This window comes from Acipenser ruthenus, chromosome 8, assembly GCF_902713425.1.
Source record: "Acipenser ruthenus chromosome 8, fAciRut3.2 maternal haplotype, whole genome shotgun sequence".
Classification (NCBI taxonomy): domain Eukaryota; kingdom Metazoa; phylum Chordata; class Actinopteri; order Acipenseriformes; family Acipenseridae; genus Acipenser; species Acipenser ruthenus.
Window position 1 is genome coordinate 6,127,322 of NC_081196.1, and position 21,152 is coordinate 6,148,473.

The following is a 21,152-nucleotide window of genomic DNA, read 5'->3' on the forward strand; positions in this document are numbered from 1 at the left end:
CGTTATGTTGTTGATATTAGTTTGAAAATAAGTAATGTTAATTATATTATATTATTTTAGTTTAGTTATGCTACTTGTTAGAATCTTTTAAACTACTATTTATAACCACTAAGATGAATTGTTTGATTGTTTTAACTTGACCAAAAAAAAAACCGTTTATAACAGTACAGATTAAATTTTGGTATGGGGTAGCAGATTTTGACCAGGTAGGAGATTTTGACAAGGTAGCAAAATTTGACTGTTATACATGTCATATTTTGCTAACTGGAGAACCGCTTATACACTTGTCATGAAACTTGATAGTAACATTATCTATTGCAGTTTTAAATTAATTTCTTAGCAGACGCCTAGATCTAGATAATTGCTTGTGAAATTGTAATTAAACATTCCATTGCTAATTCGGCCCATCTTGCTCGTTTGGTCATTAGTAGCTTTTTGATCCCAGAATCTCATCAAGCAGCTTCTTGAAGGATCCCAGGGTGTCAGCTTCAACAACATTACTGGGGAGTTAGTTCCAGAGTCTCACAATTCTATGGCTAAAAAAAGGCCTCCTGTTTTCTGTTCTGAATGCCCCTTTATCTAATCTCCATTTGTGACCCCTGGTCCTTGTTTCTTCTTTCAATGTATGAGTGTGGCACTGAAAATAGTATTTTTTTTTTTAAGTTCCAGAAATATATTAAGCTGAATACCAATAAGATATAGATGCACGGCTGTTTTTATTATTCTCATTTATTTATTGTATTACATTTATGTTTATCGATAACATTATTGACAGTATGAAGTGGTAATGTGACCGCTTCAGAGGACATTTTATTAAAAAGCCTGATATTACCGATAATCAACTACGAAATCCAGTTTCCCCACCCCCTCCCCACCCAGTATTTCCCGTGCATCCGCCTGAAGAGTACATTTTGTATCGATTTGCGCATTTCTGCGTCATGTGGTTTTCGTTGGAAAACGAAACTTAAAAGTTAGGTGGTTCCCTCTAGTGTCCATCAATACACAGTGAAATCGTATTGATCCGTGTGTTTTTTCAGAAATTCTTTACAATAGTTTTTGCGCACACTCAATAACATATTTCAGTTAAATATAAGAAAGCTAAGTAACTGGGGATTACAGAGTACCACTGTAAGCATTTAAATAGCTTTTTTGATCGTACGACCACGAGAGATATAGTCAACAAAAACAAACACAATGATGGCCAAATAATGCTACAGAAACCGAAATTAATAAAAGTAATTATCTTCTTTTTCATGCTGTTTTTTTTTTTTTTTTTACTGATTACATTTTACAATGATGTCAGTGGCTTACATCCCAGCCACGGCAGTGAATACAAATTTAGAGCAATCGGTAACCTGAAACTATGAAGTATTTCAACACGAGTCCACGACCAACATCCAAGTTTGACTGATAGACAGATAGACCTATTTAACCTCAGTAACTGCTGAAGATGCCTTTTAAAATTTCAGCCCATTGGAAAAGCAGTTCAGACAGCACCTCCGATAAATGTCTAAACTCTTGAGCAAAAGAATGTATATTGATTGCACACGTTTCATCAAAATTAGACAAGCGGCTCTGCGCAGATGCGTCTGTCTTTATGCGCAAACTGGTTGAAACTAAAGGGAGGACAGTAAGCGTGTGCGACCATTTTCTTTCTCTGTATGCAGTGTGCGACTGCTATGCCACCATTGAAACAGACTAATTGATGGTTGACGCACAACCGGTACGCTTCCTGGTGGTGTGTTGTTTATCAGAAAAGAGCCGGCCATTTTACTATTCTTTCTTGGTTTTTTTTCATTTTTTTTAAACGCGTAGGGTGTTGTAAATTAGTACTACTAGTTTGAGGAACATAGGAAAGCACAATTCTGTTATGAAGGTAAGTTAAGGCATCTACATTGTGTTACGTTTGTCGGTGAACACAACAGCCTTAAATTATAGCCTTGTCAAATATACTTCTCTTTTTTTTGACTGCGAAAAGGGTGTTCTCTTCAGGTATACGAGTGATTCATCACAGAATTTTGTGGGGAAAAAAAAAAGAAACGTTTTCTTGCGCGTCCGTCCAGTCGTAGCTGTCAAATAAGGTTTTCTTTATTTTAGTAAGGCCTAGAAATGGTAAGTTTGTTTTCTTCCGTTGTCATTGTCTATGTGGTTAATAAAATACAAATTGTGTAGGCCTAAACCAAATTGAGCTAACAGAAATTACAACCTAATTGTTTTTCAAACAAAAACAAATTAACAGTCCAACTTCAAAAGCTGTTTTATTGGTCAAATTCTTATATATATATATATATATATATATATATATATATATATATATATATATAATTACACACACATTTTGTCATTGGGATCATTTTAAAATGTATCAGATACAATGGATATGATAATGTTGCTCAGTAGCTTGTTAGAGAATTGCCTAGGTATGAAAAATTAACAGCAGATCTGCACTTATCAAAGGAAGGTAATACAACAAATAATGAATAGGCTGTGGTTTAACAATGCTGTAGTAATTATACCACGGGTCATTTTAATAAGGAGTGGGAAAGGACTGTTGACCTTAATGTTCCATGTGACACGTCATGGGTTTTCCCCTGTAGTGTCAGTTAGTTAGTGAAGAACTAGTCCTTGTAATTAACAAACCCTGCACGATTTGAAACAAGAAAGACATGCAGAGTATCCAGTGAGTACAAATGTGTGTTTACATACTCTCAACAACATTCATGAAAAGTAGACATTTTATATGTATTTTATAGTCCTGTTTATTAAGTTCAGTTTGATGTACAGCAATTAAAAACACAATGTATTGGTTAAATGTTAATAAATATTTGATTTCTGGAATAGATAAGTAAAGGAAAAGACTTTTTTATTTATTTTAATTCTAAATTGTATCTTTTTAATGAAATTGTATTTAAATGTAACAAATTGATTTGCTCCAAAACTGTTTCCTCTTTGAAACTTATTTAACTGGTTAACATTTTACAGAACCATTTAACAATGTGATTATGTGTTTATGTATTTTTATGGGAACTGCAAAGGGGGATATACCATGAAACTTGGAATTAACATGTATTGAATTATTGAGAATCAGATTTTGAAGATATAAGGGAGTGTCTGTCTGTACGTGTGATTTGTACTTCAAATTGTGATTAATTTAATTGCTAATACTTATTCTATTGCAAGGAATACTCATTATTATTATAATTATTATTATTATTATTATTATTATTTATTTCTTAGCAGACGCCCTTATCCAGGGCGACTTACAATTGTTACAAGATATCACATTATTTTTACATACAGTTACCCATTTATACAGTTGGGTTTTTACTGGAGCAATCTAGGTAAAGTACCTTGCTCAAGGGTACAGCAGCAGTGTCCCCTACCAGGGATTGAACCCACAACCCTCTGGTCAAGAGTCCAGAGCCCTAACCACTACTCCACACTGCTACTCATGCATGCATATGTCACACTTTTTTTAAAATAAATAACTGAAGATAACTTTAGCACGTTATTGAGTGCATCTGGGATATTGTGTATGCATATCAATATATTTCACATTCTCACATCTAGACATTTACCTTCAACTTGTAGTGATTCGTTGGGTACCCTTCCGCAGAAAATAGTACTCCCATAAATGTTCATAAAGGATCACAAACATAATTGGATGGAAAAAACAACATAACTTTATTAAACAAAAAACTTGTTTTACTTTCCGGAGGTGATTATGGTTTATCTGGACAGTGCCAGATATTTGAATGGAGCAATATTACTGAACTGTCCGTGTCTCAGTTTGTTGTTGAAAGATATTGTCGAACTGGCAGGCTGTGATTGGCTGGCTCGGCAGGTATGGGTATAGGATTTGTTGCTTTTTTTTGTTTTTCAATACAGCAAGTCAAAATGAAAAGGCCAGTAATTGTGTGGATTGATTTTAAATTTGATTCACAAAATTGGTGCTGAGACGTTACAGCGGGTATCTACAGTCTATGAATGCCTGCTAGAGCTGGAAGCTGATTGGTTGATGATACTGAATCGTTTTCTAGTATGGCTGTTTCTAGTAGTGGTTTCGTCACAAACACTTCCTTGGATATTGTTGCTACGCGGTTTTAAACAACATGGCGCGCTCATTGTTTTCTGCATAGGCTTTTTAAAAAACGAATTTTGAAGTGGAGAACACTCTTTCAAATCCGGGGATTAACAATCATTCGTGTATGATGATGTCTTGAAAATCAAAAAAGTTTCTAACCTACGATGTCGAGGCAAGTTTCTCGCTAAATTCACGCTCAGATTTTATTATAATTTATTTGTAAAGTATATAAACGATTTACAATTTATTTTTAAATAGTTAATAATATTAATGACAAATACGGGGACTAGTTGACGCCGATTTATTATTCTGCTGTACATTTTAACAGTTGTGCTTCGTTGTTCTCTGTAGTATACAGTGACCTCTTCCAATTTAATTTTACAGAAGTTTTAAAACGCACTAATGCCTTTTGCCATTGACTCGCCTGCTTGTTTAGAACCACATAGCCGAGCATGTGACGTCACACTAAAGATTAGAAAAGGATTCAGTACCGTCAGCCAATCAACTTCCAGTGCTAGCAGGCTCAGCACCAACTGTGATTGAAATTTATAATCAATCCGCGCAATGCTGCCTTTTTCTTTTTGACTTTATGTATTTAAGCATAGTTCACGTCTGTTGGACAATACATACTAAACAGGCATAGGTGGAGATTAAGGGGGGCAAGAAAATGATAAAGGGGCCCATTCATGACAGAGAATTCTGATTGAATCAATTTAAATCAGTTCAAAATTCAAAGATTTTATCGTTCCGCCCCTTCTCCTTGAACACATTACATCGTTTCACTGTCAGATTCTTTTAGAAAAGATTTGGTGGCTCTTAAAAGAGCCTTTGGTGGTTTTGCCGCTGCTTCCCCTCATGATGTTGTCTATGGCTGCACTCCTCCTCCGGGTTCATCTCCTGCCCCGTCTGCTGCTGGTCCCGCTCCCTGCACAGCTGTGTGATCTCCTACATGATGCAGAATATTTAGAAATGCAGCTCCGACAATTCCTGCCATGCCTTTCTCTCCACATGCATTCGTCCAGGTACAATGGTATCGTCGTTTCTGCCGTGCCCTGCATAGTTTTTTTAATTGTTTTTTAGCACGGGCTCAGTCACGATTCGGACATTGGCAGATATATCCCACTAATTTTGTGTAGCTGTTCTTTATCATACTCGTATGACATTTTTCACACCGGAAAAGTTTACTTAGAATATTAAACTTTTGAAATAAATAAATGATTATAAGCGGGTCTGTAGCAATATCACTGATGGTAATGATGTTGTATACCGAGGTATCTGATGTATCTACTGTCGCCATATCTGTTGTCATTTTTTTTGGTTTTTATTTTGGAAGCAGTAACCGACACAGGCCTTATTCTCCACCTGTGCCTGCTAGACACAATTAATTTTTATTATCCACCAAAACCAGCCAATCAATACCTTGCATCGACGAAAGCAACCAATCCTGTACCTGTACCTTCAACTGCCGAGAGCCAGTCACAGACTGTCAGCTCGACTGGAGCACAGACACCAGCATCTTTCAACAACAAAGCGTGACACAGACTGTTCAGTAATAGGCTGCATTCTAGATTCGGGAGAGAAAGGCTTTGACTGAGAGATTGTATTGGTAGTTCAGACTCCAACCTCCGACTTAAAACCCTAACAAGTTAACAAAAATAAAATAAAATCTCTCTCACTCTCTCTTGCTCATATATATATATATATATATATATATATATATATATATATATATATATATATATATATATATATATATATATAATCACACACACACACACACACACAGAATGTCATCCTTGTTTTTTTTTATTTAAAAAAAAGCGTAGGACTATTTTCTTAGAACGTTTTTAATCAGTGGGAAGGTACCCGACGAATAAGTAGCCTACAAGTTCAAGGTAAATCTAGATTTTAAGTTTTTTTATATATATATATATATATATATATATATATAAGAAAACAATAGTAAAAATCATTTTCTAATAGCGATAGTGCCCTCCATTTTCTTTCTTAATGTGTTCAAAAGTCTTTACAGCGCAGACAAGTCAAATAGGACGTCACTGTGAAACTGATAATCGTCTCCAGTAATTAACTGGAACTCCTGTTGCCTAGAAAAGTATGATTTACATTACTTGATGGTAATCTCCCACATAATGCTCAATAGTTTTTGTATTAATGTATTTTGTTTTCTAATAGTTTAATCAGGGTGTTTTCTGTATTTAGGAAATGGACATTTCATTATTTTCCGATGATTCAAAACTGTTCAAGTGGGGGATTCAGGGTAATTTTATGTTGGTGTTTCACTTTTTATATCCAATAGAAGAAAGTGATACCTTTGGAAATGTGTAGAATAGAAATGATGTTTTGTCTTCAAAACTGGTTTTGAATAAATTGTTCAATGGCATTTGTCACAGCATTCTGTTCCATATGCTGGGAATGTATGGAAAATTTTACAAATTTGTTCTTCTTTTCCTCAGGGTCGCATAAGAAGGCTGGAATAGAAGAAACGACTGGAGTTTTCAGCATTTTTATTTGATGTTTTCACAGTTAACCACTTACCATTTTACAGTTTAAGAAAACCTTTCATCATGGAGACCTAAACATCATAAAAAGGGGTGCCGGGGTTCAGGGAGAGAGTTCTGAATTAATATGGCATCTTAACAAAGGTGCTGGGCAAGGGGAAACCAGTGTTTTTGTTTGCTACACCATCAAACCATTAGTCTAATGTTAAGTCATCCGCGTGAATGTAGTTCTTTCTTAAAAATGGATAACACTCACATTACACAAATAAATATGAAGGAGATCGCTAAAAGCAGGAGCTATTTATTTAAACCTTGCAACTTAAAATCAAGCATCAATTTTTGGTCATCAAACGAACCAGGTTGACCACAGAAGGGACTGCTATTGGTGATTTTTTTGGTTTATATTCATGTTTAGTTTGCAGGCTTTAGTTCAGTACAACAGAACATGACTTGTTTCATTGGTTGCTGTAGGTAGCATGGCTGGCCTGGCAAGCCCAAAGTCTCGCCAGTGCTCGCCAACATGCAGTGTTTTAGGAGCTTTATTATTTTTTAAAATAAAGAGAATAAGTATATTTATTAACATCCATGCCTTTGTCAATCGCGCATCTATGCGTTAAAACAGACAGCTGTTGTTTTGTTTTACTTTTTTTTTTTTACTTCTAATGGTGAAAAACATACAGTTTGGATTGTTTCTGCTCCTGGAACCATAGTCATATGAAGATCATAACTTGCGACGTCTCATTTGTTTGCAACTACTAATGCTCTTTTTTGACATACTTTTGTTTAACCATCCAATATATACTAAACTCAAAAGCGTGTACTGGGGTTTCTAATCACCCCACTACATTCATGCTATTATTATAGTCTTTGTCTCTAGGTTTCCCTGTAATTCAGAACTCTCTCCCTGAAATGGGCACCCCTTTTTTACCTTCTCAAAATGGAGATACTAAAAAGCAACACCTTTTTTATGAACTTAATGCGCAACAATGCCCCAGTGGACCTGCGCTATGACTATTCCTCTGAACTCTTTCGTATGTCTACCTTCGCCAAATTCCCTGCCAGCGGTGCAGTGTTGGAGAGGAGTCTTGCGAGAGCTGGCTTTTATTACACTGGGGTGGGCGACCGTGTTCAGTGCTTCCGCTGCAAAGTGACGGTGGAGAACTGGCAGGCAGGAGAATGTCCTGCCGAAAGGCATAAGCGCCAGTCTCCCGACTGCCCTTTTGTTCAGGGGCTCGCCTCCAGCTCCAGCCTCCTGTCTTCCTCGCACTCCGCTTTCTCCCCTCCTCTTCAGAGCATCCTGCTGTCACAGATCTCGAACTCCACTTCCCCGCCACTAGTTGAGCAGCAGGTGGGCTATTTCAGTAACCGCTTCAGCAGCATTCCTCCCAGCCCCTTGTCCTCCCGGAGCACGGAGGATGTGTCTCAACAACGTCCAGCTACCTCTCAGCACCCCAGGATGCGCCGTGAGCAAGATCGTCTGGACACCTTCCAGAACTGGCCCCTGGCTAATATCACTCCCTCGGAGCTGGCCAAGGCAGGATTCTTCTACTTGGGACAGGGTGATAGGGTGGCGTGCTTCTCTTGCGGTGGAAATCTAAGCAACTGGGAGCCAGGAGACAGGGCCGTGTCGGAGCACCAGAGGCACTACCCCTCCTGCCGCTTTGCGAGGGGTGACGGAACGGATAATATTCCCCTTCCGGCGTCCATCACGTCCCTCAACGTGTCCAATCCTGCCATGCAGCTGTGCGAGGAAAGACTGCTCACATTTGTCAGCTGGCCGACAAGGATTCCTGTGCGACCCGATCAGCTGGCCAAAGCTGGTTTTTATTACGTGGGTAAGAATCTTTTTAATCTGTATTTGAAGTGCACGATGCACCATTTTCAAGAGGGTGCTTCCCACATGACGGAATACAAGGTAAAGCACACGAAAACGGCATGTGAAACAGAACATTTTGCTACAAACAAAAACAAATAAGTAGCAAGAGGAAACAAAGTGATATGGGTGGGATTGGTAAGGTTTTCCAGCTGTTTGCAGTTGTGTATGCATGATACACACATTATTGTTAATCAGTGACTTAAAGGTTAATACAGCTGAATAAGGCCAACTGTTGTCTTGACTGTAAGTAAGTAATTGTCATGGTCTTTGGTATTGTAATATAAACAACACCTGAAATTTTGCTTTGAAGGTCGAAATGATGATGTAAAGTGCTTCTGCTGCGACGGTGGATTGAGGTGCTGGGAGTCGGGTGACGACCCATGGGTGGAGCATGCTAAATGGTTTCCAAGGTTGGTATCGGCTACAGTGTTACTTTGTACAGACAACCAACAGGATGCTGGGTTAACTTTTTTAGATGTTAAGATTTGATTACGGAATATCCTACTTGAGTGGATTACCAAAAATAGTCGTATCTGTAATAGTGTGCATGACGGTACTACTTATACCACATGGAAACCCCCCTCCCCCACCGTGACACATAAATAACTTCAGAAATGAGATCAGACTCAATTTATTTCTGAAGCCTTTCAAAAGAGCAGGAAAACACTGGTTAAAGTAAGACTCATTCCAGGGGGCCAGCTGCTTTATGTGATAATAGAAGATACATCTCAATAAGGGACATTTAATCAGCCAGGGTACCAAACATAACCATTTACTTCCCAGTCTTGAAATTCAGAACCCCTCCAATAAAACATAGCATATGGTCAGGAACCAGGAGTCTGAGGAATCAGCCCCTGTTTGTTAACCCTGTTAGAAAGTGAGCGTTGTTCACAAAAGTACAATGTCTTCAAATTGTGTGTGCCTCCTCAATGTTCTTTATTTTGCCACTTGCCTTGTTAAATCACACAAGCAGCTTGAAAGATTGACCATCTGCTTCTTTTTGTATTTGCAGATGTGAGTATCTTCTGCAGGAAAAGGGTCAAGATTTCGTCCATCAGATTCAGGCCAGGTTCCCACGTCTCTTTGAGCAGGTATATGACCACTGGGTGCTGTGATGAAGGTTAAAAAGGACTCGCTTTTGGGGCAATAGATAACATTTTTTCTCTTTTTGTTTTTGTTTATTCTTAGTTGTTGGCAAATGGGGACCACAGTTCTCGTGAATTTTCTGATCCAACAGGTATGTGTGAATAAATAAAGTTGTGATGAAAATAAGATGTTGGTTGTTCTATACTGTACTCTATTGGAATAAAAAAAAAAAAACTTACTAAGTTTAGTATTTTGCTTCAAAACTGAAAGATGGATAGTGCTAATTTAAAAATAATGCATATTTGTTTGGTTTAAGGCCAGTTTGCAAATTAAAGGATTTTTATTAAACTATTTCGTGAAATGTTAATCATGACTCACTGACATTTTAAACAGTTCACACTTAGTAATATGTGGATCTCAGTGTCCAGCGAAAATACGTTGCTGGTTATTTAAGTAAAATGTGTTAGGACTCTACGTAACATATTCATAACACGTTAACGTTCCAGTAACTTAAACCCTGTGCATTTACTGGAACAGTCCTGCGAAGAAGTCCTGCCTTTTGCCCTTCACTCATGCATGCACTGACGGAAGAATGACTAGTAAATGTTATGTTAGTGGGTGTAGACGGGTTTAGAAAAAAATACAATACACCCAACCCAACAGAAAATCCTCATAGAATACTTATAATGGTGTCCATTTACTAAATGAAATGTGTTTCATTCTTTACATAACTCGGTCAAAAATGTTTAATTTAATTTTTTTTTTTTTTTTAAACAATATCTAATCGTTCAAAAATGTACATTTCTAAGGAAGCAGTCACAAATTGACATGACAGAAAGGAAATTGAGATGACAACTTGCATCAGTTGAGTGTTCTTTAGAACTACTTCATCAATGATTACATTTCACACCCTGGTCTTCATAATTCCATTTTGTGTATAAACAGTTGTGTTTTTTCTTTTGTTGCTGTAGGCAAGTTTAAACTTCTGCATCATGTATCGACTTGTGACTGGAATCCTTTTGAAATCTTGTGATAATTCAATCTTTGTCCCTTTTAAGATGAGCAATGATATGGTCATAATTTCTGATGAAAGTTTTCCACTCCTGTGAAATGCCTCCTAGCTTGTTCCGCTAAGTCTTTTGAGCAGTTAGTGTAGAATCCAACGTCTTTGTGCCTGTTTCTAATTAGTGGTTCACCTTGGGGTTGGAGAGGAGAGGTCTGAAGATGCAGTCATGATGAACACCCCAGTGGTGAAGGCAGCCCTGGATATTGGGTTTGACCGAAATCTTGTGAAGCAAACGGTCCAGAGCAAAATACTGAGCACGGGCGAAAACTACAAAACAGTCCAGGAACTCGTAACTGATCTCCTCAACGCTGAAGACGAGAAAAGAGAAGAAGAAAAAGAGAGAATTGCAGAGGAAATGGCTTCAGGTATACAATTCAGAAATAAATATATTCAATCTAGCAGCTCCATGCACAGTGTTGTTGGCAAAGGCAGAAATGTAATTTCTCCACCATAAACATGAAAGTGTTTCTACCACCAGTCAGTTTAACTGTATGCATCTTCACTACCATTATTTCACTATTCCTATTATGTTTTTACTAGTATTATTACTACACTTTTATTTAGACATACCCACTTCCCAGCTATTCTTTCACAATGTCACTCACACCTTTACTGTTGAATGTATACAAGTTTGACACAGTAATCCCTAGTAAAGAAGTGCAAATAGTTCCTCTTGGGTTCAGTATATTGAAATGGTTTCACGTCCTTGTTAATGGTGTACGTATAGCACGTACTTCTGAACACAGCAAAAAAAAAAAAAAATGAACTAACCCTGTGGTTAAGCATTGACCATATAGGAACAGACAACAGGAACAGCACACGGAATTTTTATTTGGCTATATTTAGAAGTTCCATGTGTAAATCACATTCAATTTCAGTCATGCAGCTGGCTGTTAAAATGCAGTACATACTGTTTAAAAAAGCATATTTTATGACGCAAAGTTGTTGTTGGTAACAACAGTACAGTTTGTGTTCCATATCCAATTCTGATGTCGATGAGGATAGAGGAGTGTTTACAGTTATAACACCCCTGGCAGTACTGAATGAGAATGAAGTTAAAGGGTTAACTGGGCAGATCAAGTTCCACACACGCCCTGGAAATCCCCAAGCTAGGATTCTCGGAAGTTCCCACATTCGTTTGTGCCTTATCACTGGGTCAAAATTGTGTCTTTATTGCAATTTTTAAACAATATGCTTCCAAGAACTGCAGGATTTTATCAATCGTGAAAGGTCCAGAATGCTTTTATTGTATTACACCCTTCCTCTTCTTGCCATACATAATGCACCTTCATACGTGGGCTTTATAACAATCGGAGACAAATAGAGTCTTGCAGTCTGTGAGCCAAAATGGTTGTGCCCCAGTCACTGGTCTGTTTTGTGTGGATGGTGAGGAGTATTTTAAATCATTTGTCCACTTAAAGAGCATTCGCGAAGAAGTGTTGCTGTTAAATTGATTTCAGGAAGTATTTAAAAATAAATATCTTGTGACACAAAGTATGGTAGCTACTGGTGAACTTTGTACACACTGACGATTATGATAAAAAGACGAACAGTGATGCCAAGGTACATTGTGTTGCACAGTGTAATCTGGCACGGTTATCAAGGCTTGAGAAACTGGGTGAGTCGTCCTGAGGAGCAGAAACAGTATTGAAGTTGCAGATAATTAATTAAATATTTCCTGTGTTGCTGTTCTACACATTTTAATACGCCGATACACATTTGCAGGAAAAACATGGAAAATGTGCTTCATGTGCATTCCAAGTGACTTGCTTCTAACTGGTATTTTAAATGCGTTATATTTGGAAAGTTGATGACCTACATGTTTACATGACACTGGTGCTGTGTAGATTTGTTGTTGGAAACGGGGTCAGTTATACAGTAGCACCTTCAATTTAAAACCGCAGTAAATGGTGGCATGATATATTTTCTTCTGAAGGTTGCTTCGCTATTGCAATAGTATAAGCATATATGAGTAGTTTGTGGAAGTTACTTCATCTCAAAAGTATGAAAACTAAGCAGGATGTAGTCTGGAAATGACTAACTGAATGTCTGGCCAAACCACTGTTGCCCATGAGTATGCAGGGCGACCATGTTGGGGGGGTTTCCTTCTGTCTCACATTCCACCTGCATGAAATCACTTGAAATGGTTCCAAAAGCAGAAATGATGTGTGTTTGAGGAATTGTGCCCTGTACTTGACCAAGGGTTTAAAATCCTTATCCCTCTCCCAGTGCAATATTCTCAGAACTTAGTTACCGGTTCTCATGTTGTTTGAATTTTCACTTTGACTGGAAGCCCACTTGTTATTTCACAACGACAATAATGATACAGAGGCAATAAAGTGTGTGTGTGTAATATATATAGACGTGCTCAAATTTGTTGGTACCCTTACAGCTCATTGAAATAATGCTTCATTCCTCCTGAAAAGTGATGAAACTAAAAGCTATTTTATCATGTATACTTGCATGCCTTTGGTATGTCATAGAATAAAGCAAAGAAGCTGTGAAAAGAGATTAATTATTGCTTATTCTACAAAGATATTCTAAAATGGCCTGGACACATTTGTTGGTACCCCAAATAATTGGATTATAGTGATATTTCAAACTAATTAGTTTCTTTAATTAGTATCACACATGTCTCCAATCTTGTAATCAGTCATTCAGCCTATTTAAATGGAGAAAAGTAGTCACTGTGCTGTTTGGTATCATTGTGTGCAGCACACTGAACATGGACCAGAGAAAGCAAAGGAGATAGTTGTCTGAGGAGATCAGAAAGAAAATAATAGACAAGCATGGTAAAGGTAAAGGCTACAAGACCATCTCCAAGCAGCTTGATGTTCATGTGACAACAGTTGCAAATATTATTAAGAAGTTTAAGGTCCATGGAACTGTAGCCAACCTCCCTGGGCGCGGCCGCAAGAGGAAAATCGACCCCAGAGTGAACAGAAGGATAGTGCGAATGGTAGAAAAAGAACCAAGGATAACTGCCAAAGAGATACAAGCTGAACTCCAAGGTGAAGGTACGTCAGTTTCTGATCGCACCATCTGTCGCTTTTTGAGCGAAAGTGGGCTCCATGGAAGAAGACGCAGGAGGACTCCACTTTTGAAAGAAAAACATAAAGCCAGACTGGAATTTGCTAAAATGCATATTGACAAGCCACAATCCTTCTGGGAGAATGTCCTTTGGACAGATGAGTCAAAACTGGAGCTTTTTGGCAAGTCACAATCAGCTCTATGTTCACAGACGAAAAAATGAAGCTTTCAAAGAAAAGAACACCATACCTACAGTGAAACATGGAGGAGGCTCGGTTATGTTTTGGGGCTGCTTTGCTGCGCCTGGCACAGGGTGCCTTGAATCTGTGCAGGGCACAATGAAATCTCAAGACTATCAAGGCATTCTGCAGCAAAACGTACTGCCCAGTGTCAGAAAGCTCTGTCTCAGTCGCAGGTCATGGGTCCTCCAACAGGATAGTGAGCCAAAACACACAGCTAAAAGCACCCAAGAATGGATAAGAACAAAACATTGGACTATTCTGAAGTGGCCTTCTATGAGTCCTGATCTGAATCCTATCGAACATCTATGGAAAGAGCTGAAACTTGCAGTCTGGAGAAGGCACCCATCCAACCTGAGACAGCTGGAGCAGTTTGCTCAGGAAGAGTGGGTCAAACTACCTGTTAACAGGTGCAGAAGTCTCATTGAGAGCTACAGAAAACGTTTGAGTGCAGTGATTGCCTCTAAAGGTTGTGCAACAAAATATTAGGTTAGCGGTCCCATCATTTTTGTCCATGCCATTTTCATTTGTTTTATTATTTACAATATTATGTTGAATAAAAAATCAAAAGCAAAGTCTGATTTCTATTAAATATGGAACAAACAATGGTGGATGCCAATTACTTTTGTCAGTTTCAAGTTATTTCAGAGAAAATTGTGCATTCTTCGTTTTTTGTGGAGGGGTACCAACAAATTTGAGCACGTCTGTGTGTGTGTGTGTGTGTGTATATATATATATATATATATATATATATATATATATATATATATTCTTGCACAAAGTTCTTGCACAATCTTCATTGTACTAAAATACACATTGCACTGAAAAATGGAATTTGAAGGTAATATCAGACTTTGCCCTTGTCATGTAACCTGTTCCATCCTTTTTTGTTTTGTTTCATTTTATACAGGTGTTTTTTTTTAAATTGAATTGATATATTTTTGCCCCCAAAGATGATGCAGTTTAAGACATTGTAGTTCTAGTGACCCTAGCAATTCCTTGTAACACATGTTTTGCTGTGGAGCCTTAAGAGAATATCAGTAAAACACGAATAACTGAAACATTATGCCCCCATGGATGCTTTGTTTTTGTTCATAAAAAAAGAACCACTAATTTGTTTTGTTTTGTTTTTGTTAGTACTTCTGATATGGCTTCCCTCCTAATATTAATCTCTACTAAACATAGGAACATCTTTAAAGGCAAACGCTTGAATGTAACAAAGGTTGTAGAGTTCTTTAAATGTTATATTTTTTCCTTTTCAGATGGCTTTACCTTTCTAAAGAGGCATCGTCTTGTCCTGATTCAGCGACTGAAAAGTGTGAAAAGTTTGATGGATCATTTACGAGAACAGTCTGAAATAACCCAAAAAGAATATGACATGATCATCAGCAACTCGTCAGTGAAACAGCAGACTGCTCAGCTCCTGGACGTAGTCCTTTCTAAAGGGAATGCTCCAGCTGAAGTATTTAAAAACTGGATTCAAAAGAATGACATCTACTTATTAAGAGACTTAATGGGTAATTCAAAGGTTTTCTTTTTTCATTTTTATGTTGATCGATCATTTGTGTGCTTTTTAAAATTGATGAACATGATCACGACTTGAAACAACACGCAAAAATATCTGTTCTATAGCCTACCAAAATGCTGCATGAAATGGACCGATTCACACCAATACAAATGTCAAATACTTACAACTTTTATCATTTTGTTATAAGAATGTGACCCAAAACTCATTTCAGGACTGAAAGCATTGTGCAAAACTTCTAGTTGAAATGTTTATATAAAAAAGAGAAAAAAAAAAAATTTAAATAAGTTTTTTTTTCCCCCATGTAATTCCAGCACAACCAAATGAAGAATCTCCCAGTCAAGATCTGTCAGGTACAATTTTTTTATCCTATTAGTTTTTTTTTTTTTATTTTGGCATCTTAAAGATTTTTCACTTGCAAGTAAAGTATTAATGTATTTTAATTAATAAACAAAAACACCACCCTTAGACATTTTTTGCTAAATAAACTTTTGAAATCCTACAAACTACCTTAGCAGTTAAAATCTAACCAGTAGCTTGTGAAACTAACATGTGTTCAGCACAGCTAAACTTACCATGTGCTTTTTCGCTATGCTTAACAAAGCATCTGTTTGGAAACTAAACGTTTTGTCGTCCCCCCCCCCCCCTCCCCACTTTAGACATGACCATGGAAGAACAGCTGCGAAGGTTGCAAGAGGAACGCACCTGCAAAGTGTGCATGGACAAGGAGGTCAACATTGTATTCATCCCCTGTGGGCACTTGGTAGTGTGCAAAGAATGTGCCCCTTCCCTGCGCAAGTGTCCTATCTGCAGAGGCATGGTGAAGGGCACTGTGCGCACATTCCTGTCCTAGTCAGTTTTAAAGCATGAGAGCAGTGCTTCTGGCTAACGCAGAGAATGTAGTTTATGAATACACAGCCCTCTGTAGTTTGTATTGTGATTCACCTCGGCCAGATAGAAGTGTGATTGGAAGATGTTGTTCTAACAACGGGTATAACCTTTTATTGTGCAGAACTGCAGACGTTTTTGGGGGTGGGGGATTAAAACAATAAGACCGTGTAATGCTGGTATGCTAATGAGCAGAAACAAAAGGGATTTTAGAGCCTTTGCTGTGACACTATCTGCCAAACAAGTAGTCCATTATACATGTCGTAGGTGGGGGGGAAATCATTAAGCCTCTATAAATTAAGAATGCATTTTCTATGACAGTGGGCCAGAAGAAGGTTGCACAAAACATGACGTAGCCAGGGGGCTGTTCACATTATTATTTATTTCTTAGCAGACGCCCTTATCCAGGGCGACAGAACAATTCTACAGTTGTTCTGTAGAATTGCAATTCGTCTGGTAAATAATACAGGCTACTGTATGCTGAAACGTGCAGATGTTTTATATAGGTAGAAATTAAAAATCTAGCTTTACCTTCATATAGATGCATGCAATTTTTGAACAGATCTGTATAGGCTATTTCAAATTTCCATATGCAAATATGGTGTGCATCATATATTTACAAGGAACTAGGTTTAGCATTTATTTAAAGAATAACCATGAGTCTGCAAGATGCACAGTTAATGTCTTAAGTAACATGAATACCAAGGTCTTACAGAAAATGCGTATTTGTTCTGATCTACTTTGTCTGTTTTGCTGCCATATTTCCAGACATTTAGGTCTTGTATGTATTAAAGCACCAACCTCAGAATAGGTAGTAACACAACAGAGTCCTTTAAAATCAGAGCTGTCCACACTCCAAGTCTGTCAGATACACAGGAGCACATCATTGAGCTTATCTGAGCACTTTTTAACTGGGTTTGGTACAGGTTTTATTTCTGACTATTGTTAGCCCTGGTAATGTACATGTCTGTACAGGTAATTGGCTTCCTGGAATATGCTATCACTAATCTGTAGGTTTTGTGTTATGCAAGTATGGTGTGATTTCATGGAAAACTGATTACAAGAGGTGCATTTTGTTTAATTGGTCTTTTTGTGTTGTGTTGTGTGTTTTTTTTTTTTTTTAAATTAGTCAGTTTGCCTAACGAATTTAAATATGCGTGTGTTTTTCAAGATTTGATTCCATTTGTTGGTGGAAACAAGCACTGGAAAAATTTGGTACAACAACACCATGCTGTGGGGGTGGGGTTTAAGCAAGATGTTGATCTTTAGAAAGTAGGCTTTAGGAAATTCCAAGCACCGCAAAATTCTCACACAGCTCTATATGATTATTTATTTAAATATAAATAAATCTCTGCTTTTGGTAAATTGTGTGTGGGTTTTCTTTTTTTTTTTTTTTTAAGTTTTATTATATTACTCATGGACATTGCAGCTTTAATATATTTTCATATCTGGCACTAAACGTATGGAAATTATATCATTCTGTATATATATATATATATATATATATATATATATATATATATATATATATATATAAAATCAATCATTATCCTTAGGACTTTAGGACTTTAGGCCCAATCATGGAAGTGAATTAAAAATATATATATAGCAATCAGTAAGATGAGAAGTAGTTTTTCACCATATGCACACTGAAAATGTTGATATCATACACAGATACACACAGATACTTATACTCTCAAGAGCCTGTGTTGAAGTATGTTCAGATCAATTTTCATGACAATTGAATGTTGGTGGCCGGGCCCTCTAGATATATGTAAAAAACATATATACGACGGGATAGACAGACAAACAGGATGCCTCCCCCTACCCTCTGATAATCTTAATAATATAACAAATATTCACAATTTAGACTCAATAGACAGACCACTCCCCAAGATGACGATACACTCAATAACTAAAGAATGTCGTTTGCAAGTTTCATTTTAATTGGACAAGCGGTTCTCTGGATATATGTTCAAATGTAAATGTGAAACAGACAGTCGGACGGAAGCACAGGCAGCCTCCATATATCCAGATTCTGTGATACTGACACGGGAAATTGAGGTTTTCACAAGTTCATCACGACTGTCAGAGATATTTAGTTGGACGGACTGCTTTCATTTAATAGTTTTTTTGTTTTTTTTTTGTGAACTGGCAACGTTATACAACGGTCAAGTTGTAACCTAAATATGTGACGGCGAAAATATTACAAATCCAATCATCTCGGACATGGTAAATGAATACAAAATGCAATGAAACCTAGCCGTGGTGAATATCTTGATCTCCAGTGCCATCATCTGTTTAAAGTGAATGCTGCCGCTATATTCATACTGTATTTCAAACTTGTACAATCATAAGGCTCCCCCTGCTGGCCATAAAACACAATTTACAAGCATATTTCTGCAATTGTCTCTGTGTCGATATATATATATATATATATATATATATATATATATATATATATATATATATATATATATATCTGTCATATTTTAGTTTTACCCGTCGTATGTGTGTGATTTAACTTCCACTAAGGTCTTTTTAAAACATATATTGAAAGCAGCATGTTATTATGAATGTTCGAGACTCACCCCAAATAGGAACTCTTCTCCTTTCACGTTGTTTCACACCGTTTTCCGGTGGATTGCACAGGTCCAGCGTTGTCAAATACAGGACAGGTAGGACTGAATTTTAAAAAGACAGTAGTGGAAGTGAAAACACATACATATACTACGGGTAAAAGTCAAATATGACAGACTGAATTTACTAAGAAGCGCGTCATAATTTTAAGAAGGATGGGTCAGCGTGAAAAAATGAAAAACAGTTGGGCGAAACGAGCACTTTAGTGTATTCCTTGGAGGTCCTTGCTCAGGCAACATAACACGTGGACAATAAGTTCATTTTTTCATTTTTTTTTTTTTGCTGATGATTTGGCTTAGCACCACAATGAATAGCAGTATAACAAATATTAAAACAGTCTAATGAATTCTAAGAACTAAAAAATAAGGGTCAGTTGGGGTAACTGGCATCCTTCAAACAGTTTTTCCCTGTTTCCAGTCACAAATGGTGGTGTGTGGGGACGTACATGAATGGAGTATGATGACATGATGTCGTCCTGTTTAGCTATATATCTGGGCCTCTCACACATATTGTCATATTCTGCCCCATGTACTGACTCACAGTACCTCCCTAGTGAGACAAGTTGTGGTCACTCATTTGGATGGCCATAGCTTCCTTGTTTTCCATCTGACCAACATAATGCCCCTCTTACATATAAATAACTTCATAGGCTACAGCCTGCCGTTGAAAATATGTTTTGAATCTCTCAGCATTAGAGATCTGCGCCCGTTTAAAACTTTTGTGTTTCACTGTGCCCCACTTTCCCATATCTCTAATGAACAGAAAGTTATTTTAGATATCTTAAATTACTTCGAGAGATCTCTAAATGAACAGGGTGTCATTGTTAAGATATATTAAATTGAATTTCAGATATATTTAAAACATTTAGAGAGGTCTTTAAATGATTTAAAGATATCTCAAATATTTGGAGATATCTATAAATCATTTAGAGATATCTTTAAATGATAATTCGGCTTGCCATAGTAGGTCTGCTATGCGCGATTTTTGGTGAATTGTTGAATGGAAATTGCATCATTCGATTTCTTTAAAAGGTGACCAGAAAGAAAGAAAAAATCCATCATAACGGTAGGGCAATTTTAAAAATACTATGGGGCAAATATTCAAAGAAGAATTTTTTAATCTTTCTCGCAACTGCTTGCGTTGCGAATGTTTTGCGTAAAATCGCAAGTGGGAATCTTAATAGGAATTAACACAGGAACTCAACCGCAACGCTCTGGAGGTATATAACCATCGCAACTTTTTGCAAAATGAAGACGCATAATTTGGGCTTGTTCGGGATTATTCATTACACCTCCCCCAAATTTGAGGGGAAAGCACCTGCCAGAGAACAACTCGCAAACCCGTGTTTTACAACGCATCATCTATTTTGAATCTCACTCAAAAGCGCAACTTTTTTCGCAAAATGGACTTGCGGAAAAAAATCTCGCCTCACACACGCAAGGCGTTTGAATAGTTGGCCCTATATATCTAAACGAAATCAAAATAATAATAAAAAAAACACAGTTATGTAATTGAAAAATATTACATTGAAATATAATGATCTACGCATTCGTGCTAGTATTATTACTAATACTGTACTCGTATTACGCATCCATGTAGTATATATGTTTTGATGATTTTAAATGCTTTTACCTTTGAGTCATCCGAGGCTAGATATAGCACATATTGCAATGCAAATATATCAACAAAAACCAGGCATAACGGAAAGTAATGACTACTGTGTTCATTTAAAGTTCACACTGAAACCATGACAGTGAAGAAATTAGTATGCGCATATCTGAAAGTAATGCAAAATTCGGCTCGACACAGGAAACTTACAGAAATAATTTAACATGGACATAAGGAACCATATTTACTGAACGGCATTTAGTCATTTATGTATACGGTCATTTATTTACGTTTAATTATTTCTAAAATTCTAACTGCATTTAAAAAGTAAACAGCAGGTTGTTTGAACCGAGGTAGCTGTGCTTGATTTTACCTGTAGTGCTGATTTAACTTGGGTACAACCAACACAAGAATACTTTTTAAAAAAAAAAAATATTTCTCTAAGTTTTTGTTTTTGCCTAAGTGCAATGCACACAGGATGGCGAAGGAATAAAAAAAAGCCTATCTACAGAAGAAGGATACGTAGTTTGCGTCGCTTGAGTTGTGGAGTAGTTCACGAGGTTTCTTTCCTCCCCTCACCAGCTGAAAGTG

General features: G+C 37.1%; 1 protein-coding gene across 3 annotated transcripts; it reads left to right on the top strand.

Annotated features, from left to right (window-relative positions):
* The first annotated feature begins 1,397 nt into the window (after positions 1-1,397).
* LOC117405623 (inhibitor of apoptosis protein) lies at positions 1,398-17,678 on the top strand. 3 transcript variants are annotated; one of them, XM_034922590.2, is made up of 9 exons: positions 1,398-1,876; positions 6,559-8,438; positions 8,790-8,889; positions 9,492-9,570; positions 9,668-9,716; positions 10,754-10,996; positions 15,163-15,417; positions 15,740-15,778; positions 16,085-17,678. In XM_034922590.2, the coding sequence occupies exons 2-9, from the start codon at positions 7,541-7,543 to the stop codon at positions 16,276-16,278; spliced, it is 1,857 nt and encodes a 618-aa protein (XP_034778481.2). In that variant the 5' UTR covers positions 1,398-1,876; positions 6,559-7,540; the 3' UTR covers positions 16,279-17,678. The 3 variants fall into 3 exon arrangements, with proteins under 3 accessions (XP_034778481.2, XP_034778482.2, XP_033864714.3); XM_034922591.2 differs by lacking the exon at positions 1,398-1,876 and adding an exon at positions 1,891-2,112; XM_034008823.3 differs by lacking the exon at positions 1,398-1,876 and adding an exon at positions 2,565-2,680.
* The last annotated feature ends 3,474 nt before the right edge of the window (positions 17,679-21,152 follow it).

Coding starts and splice junctions, on each gene's coding strand:
- LOC117405623 (XM_034922590.2), top strand. CDS start 7,541: ATGGAGATACTAAAAAGCAACACCTTTTTTATGAACTTAATGCGCAAC. Junction 9,717..10,753: donor TGAATTTTCTGATCCAACAG/GTATGTGTGAAT, acceptor GTTTCTAATTAG/TGGTTCACCTTGGGGTTGGA. Junction 15,779..16,084: donor TCCCAGTCAAGATCTGTCAG/GTACAATTTTTT, acceptor TCCCCACTTTAG/ACATGACCATGGAAGAACAG.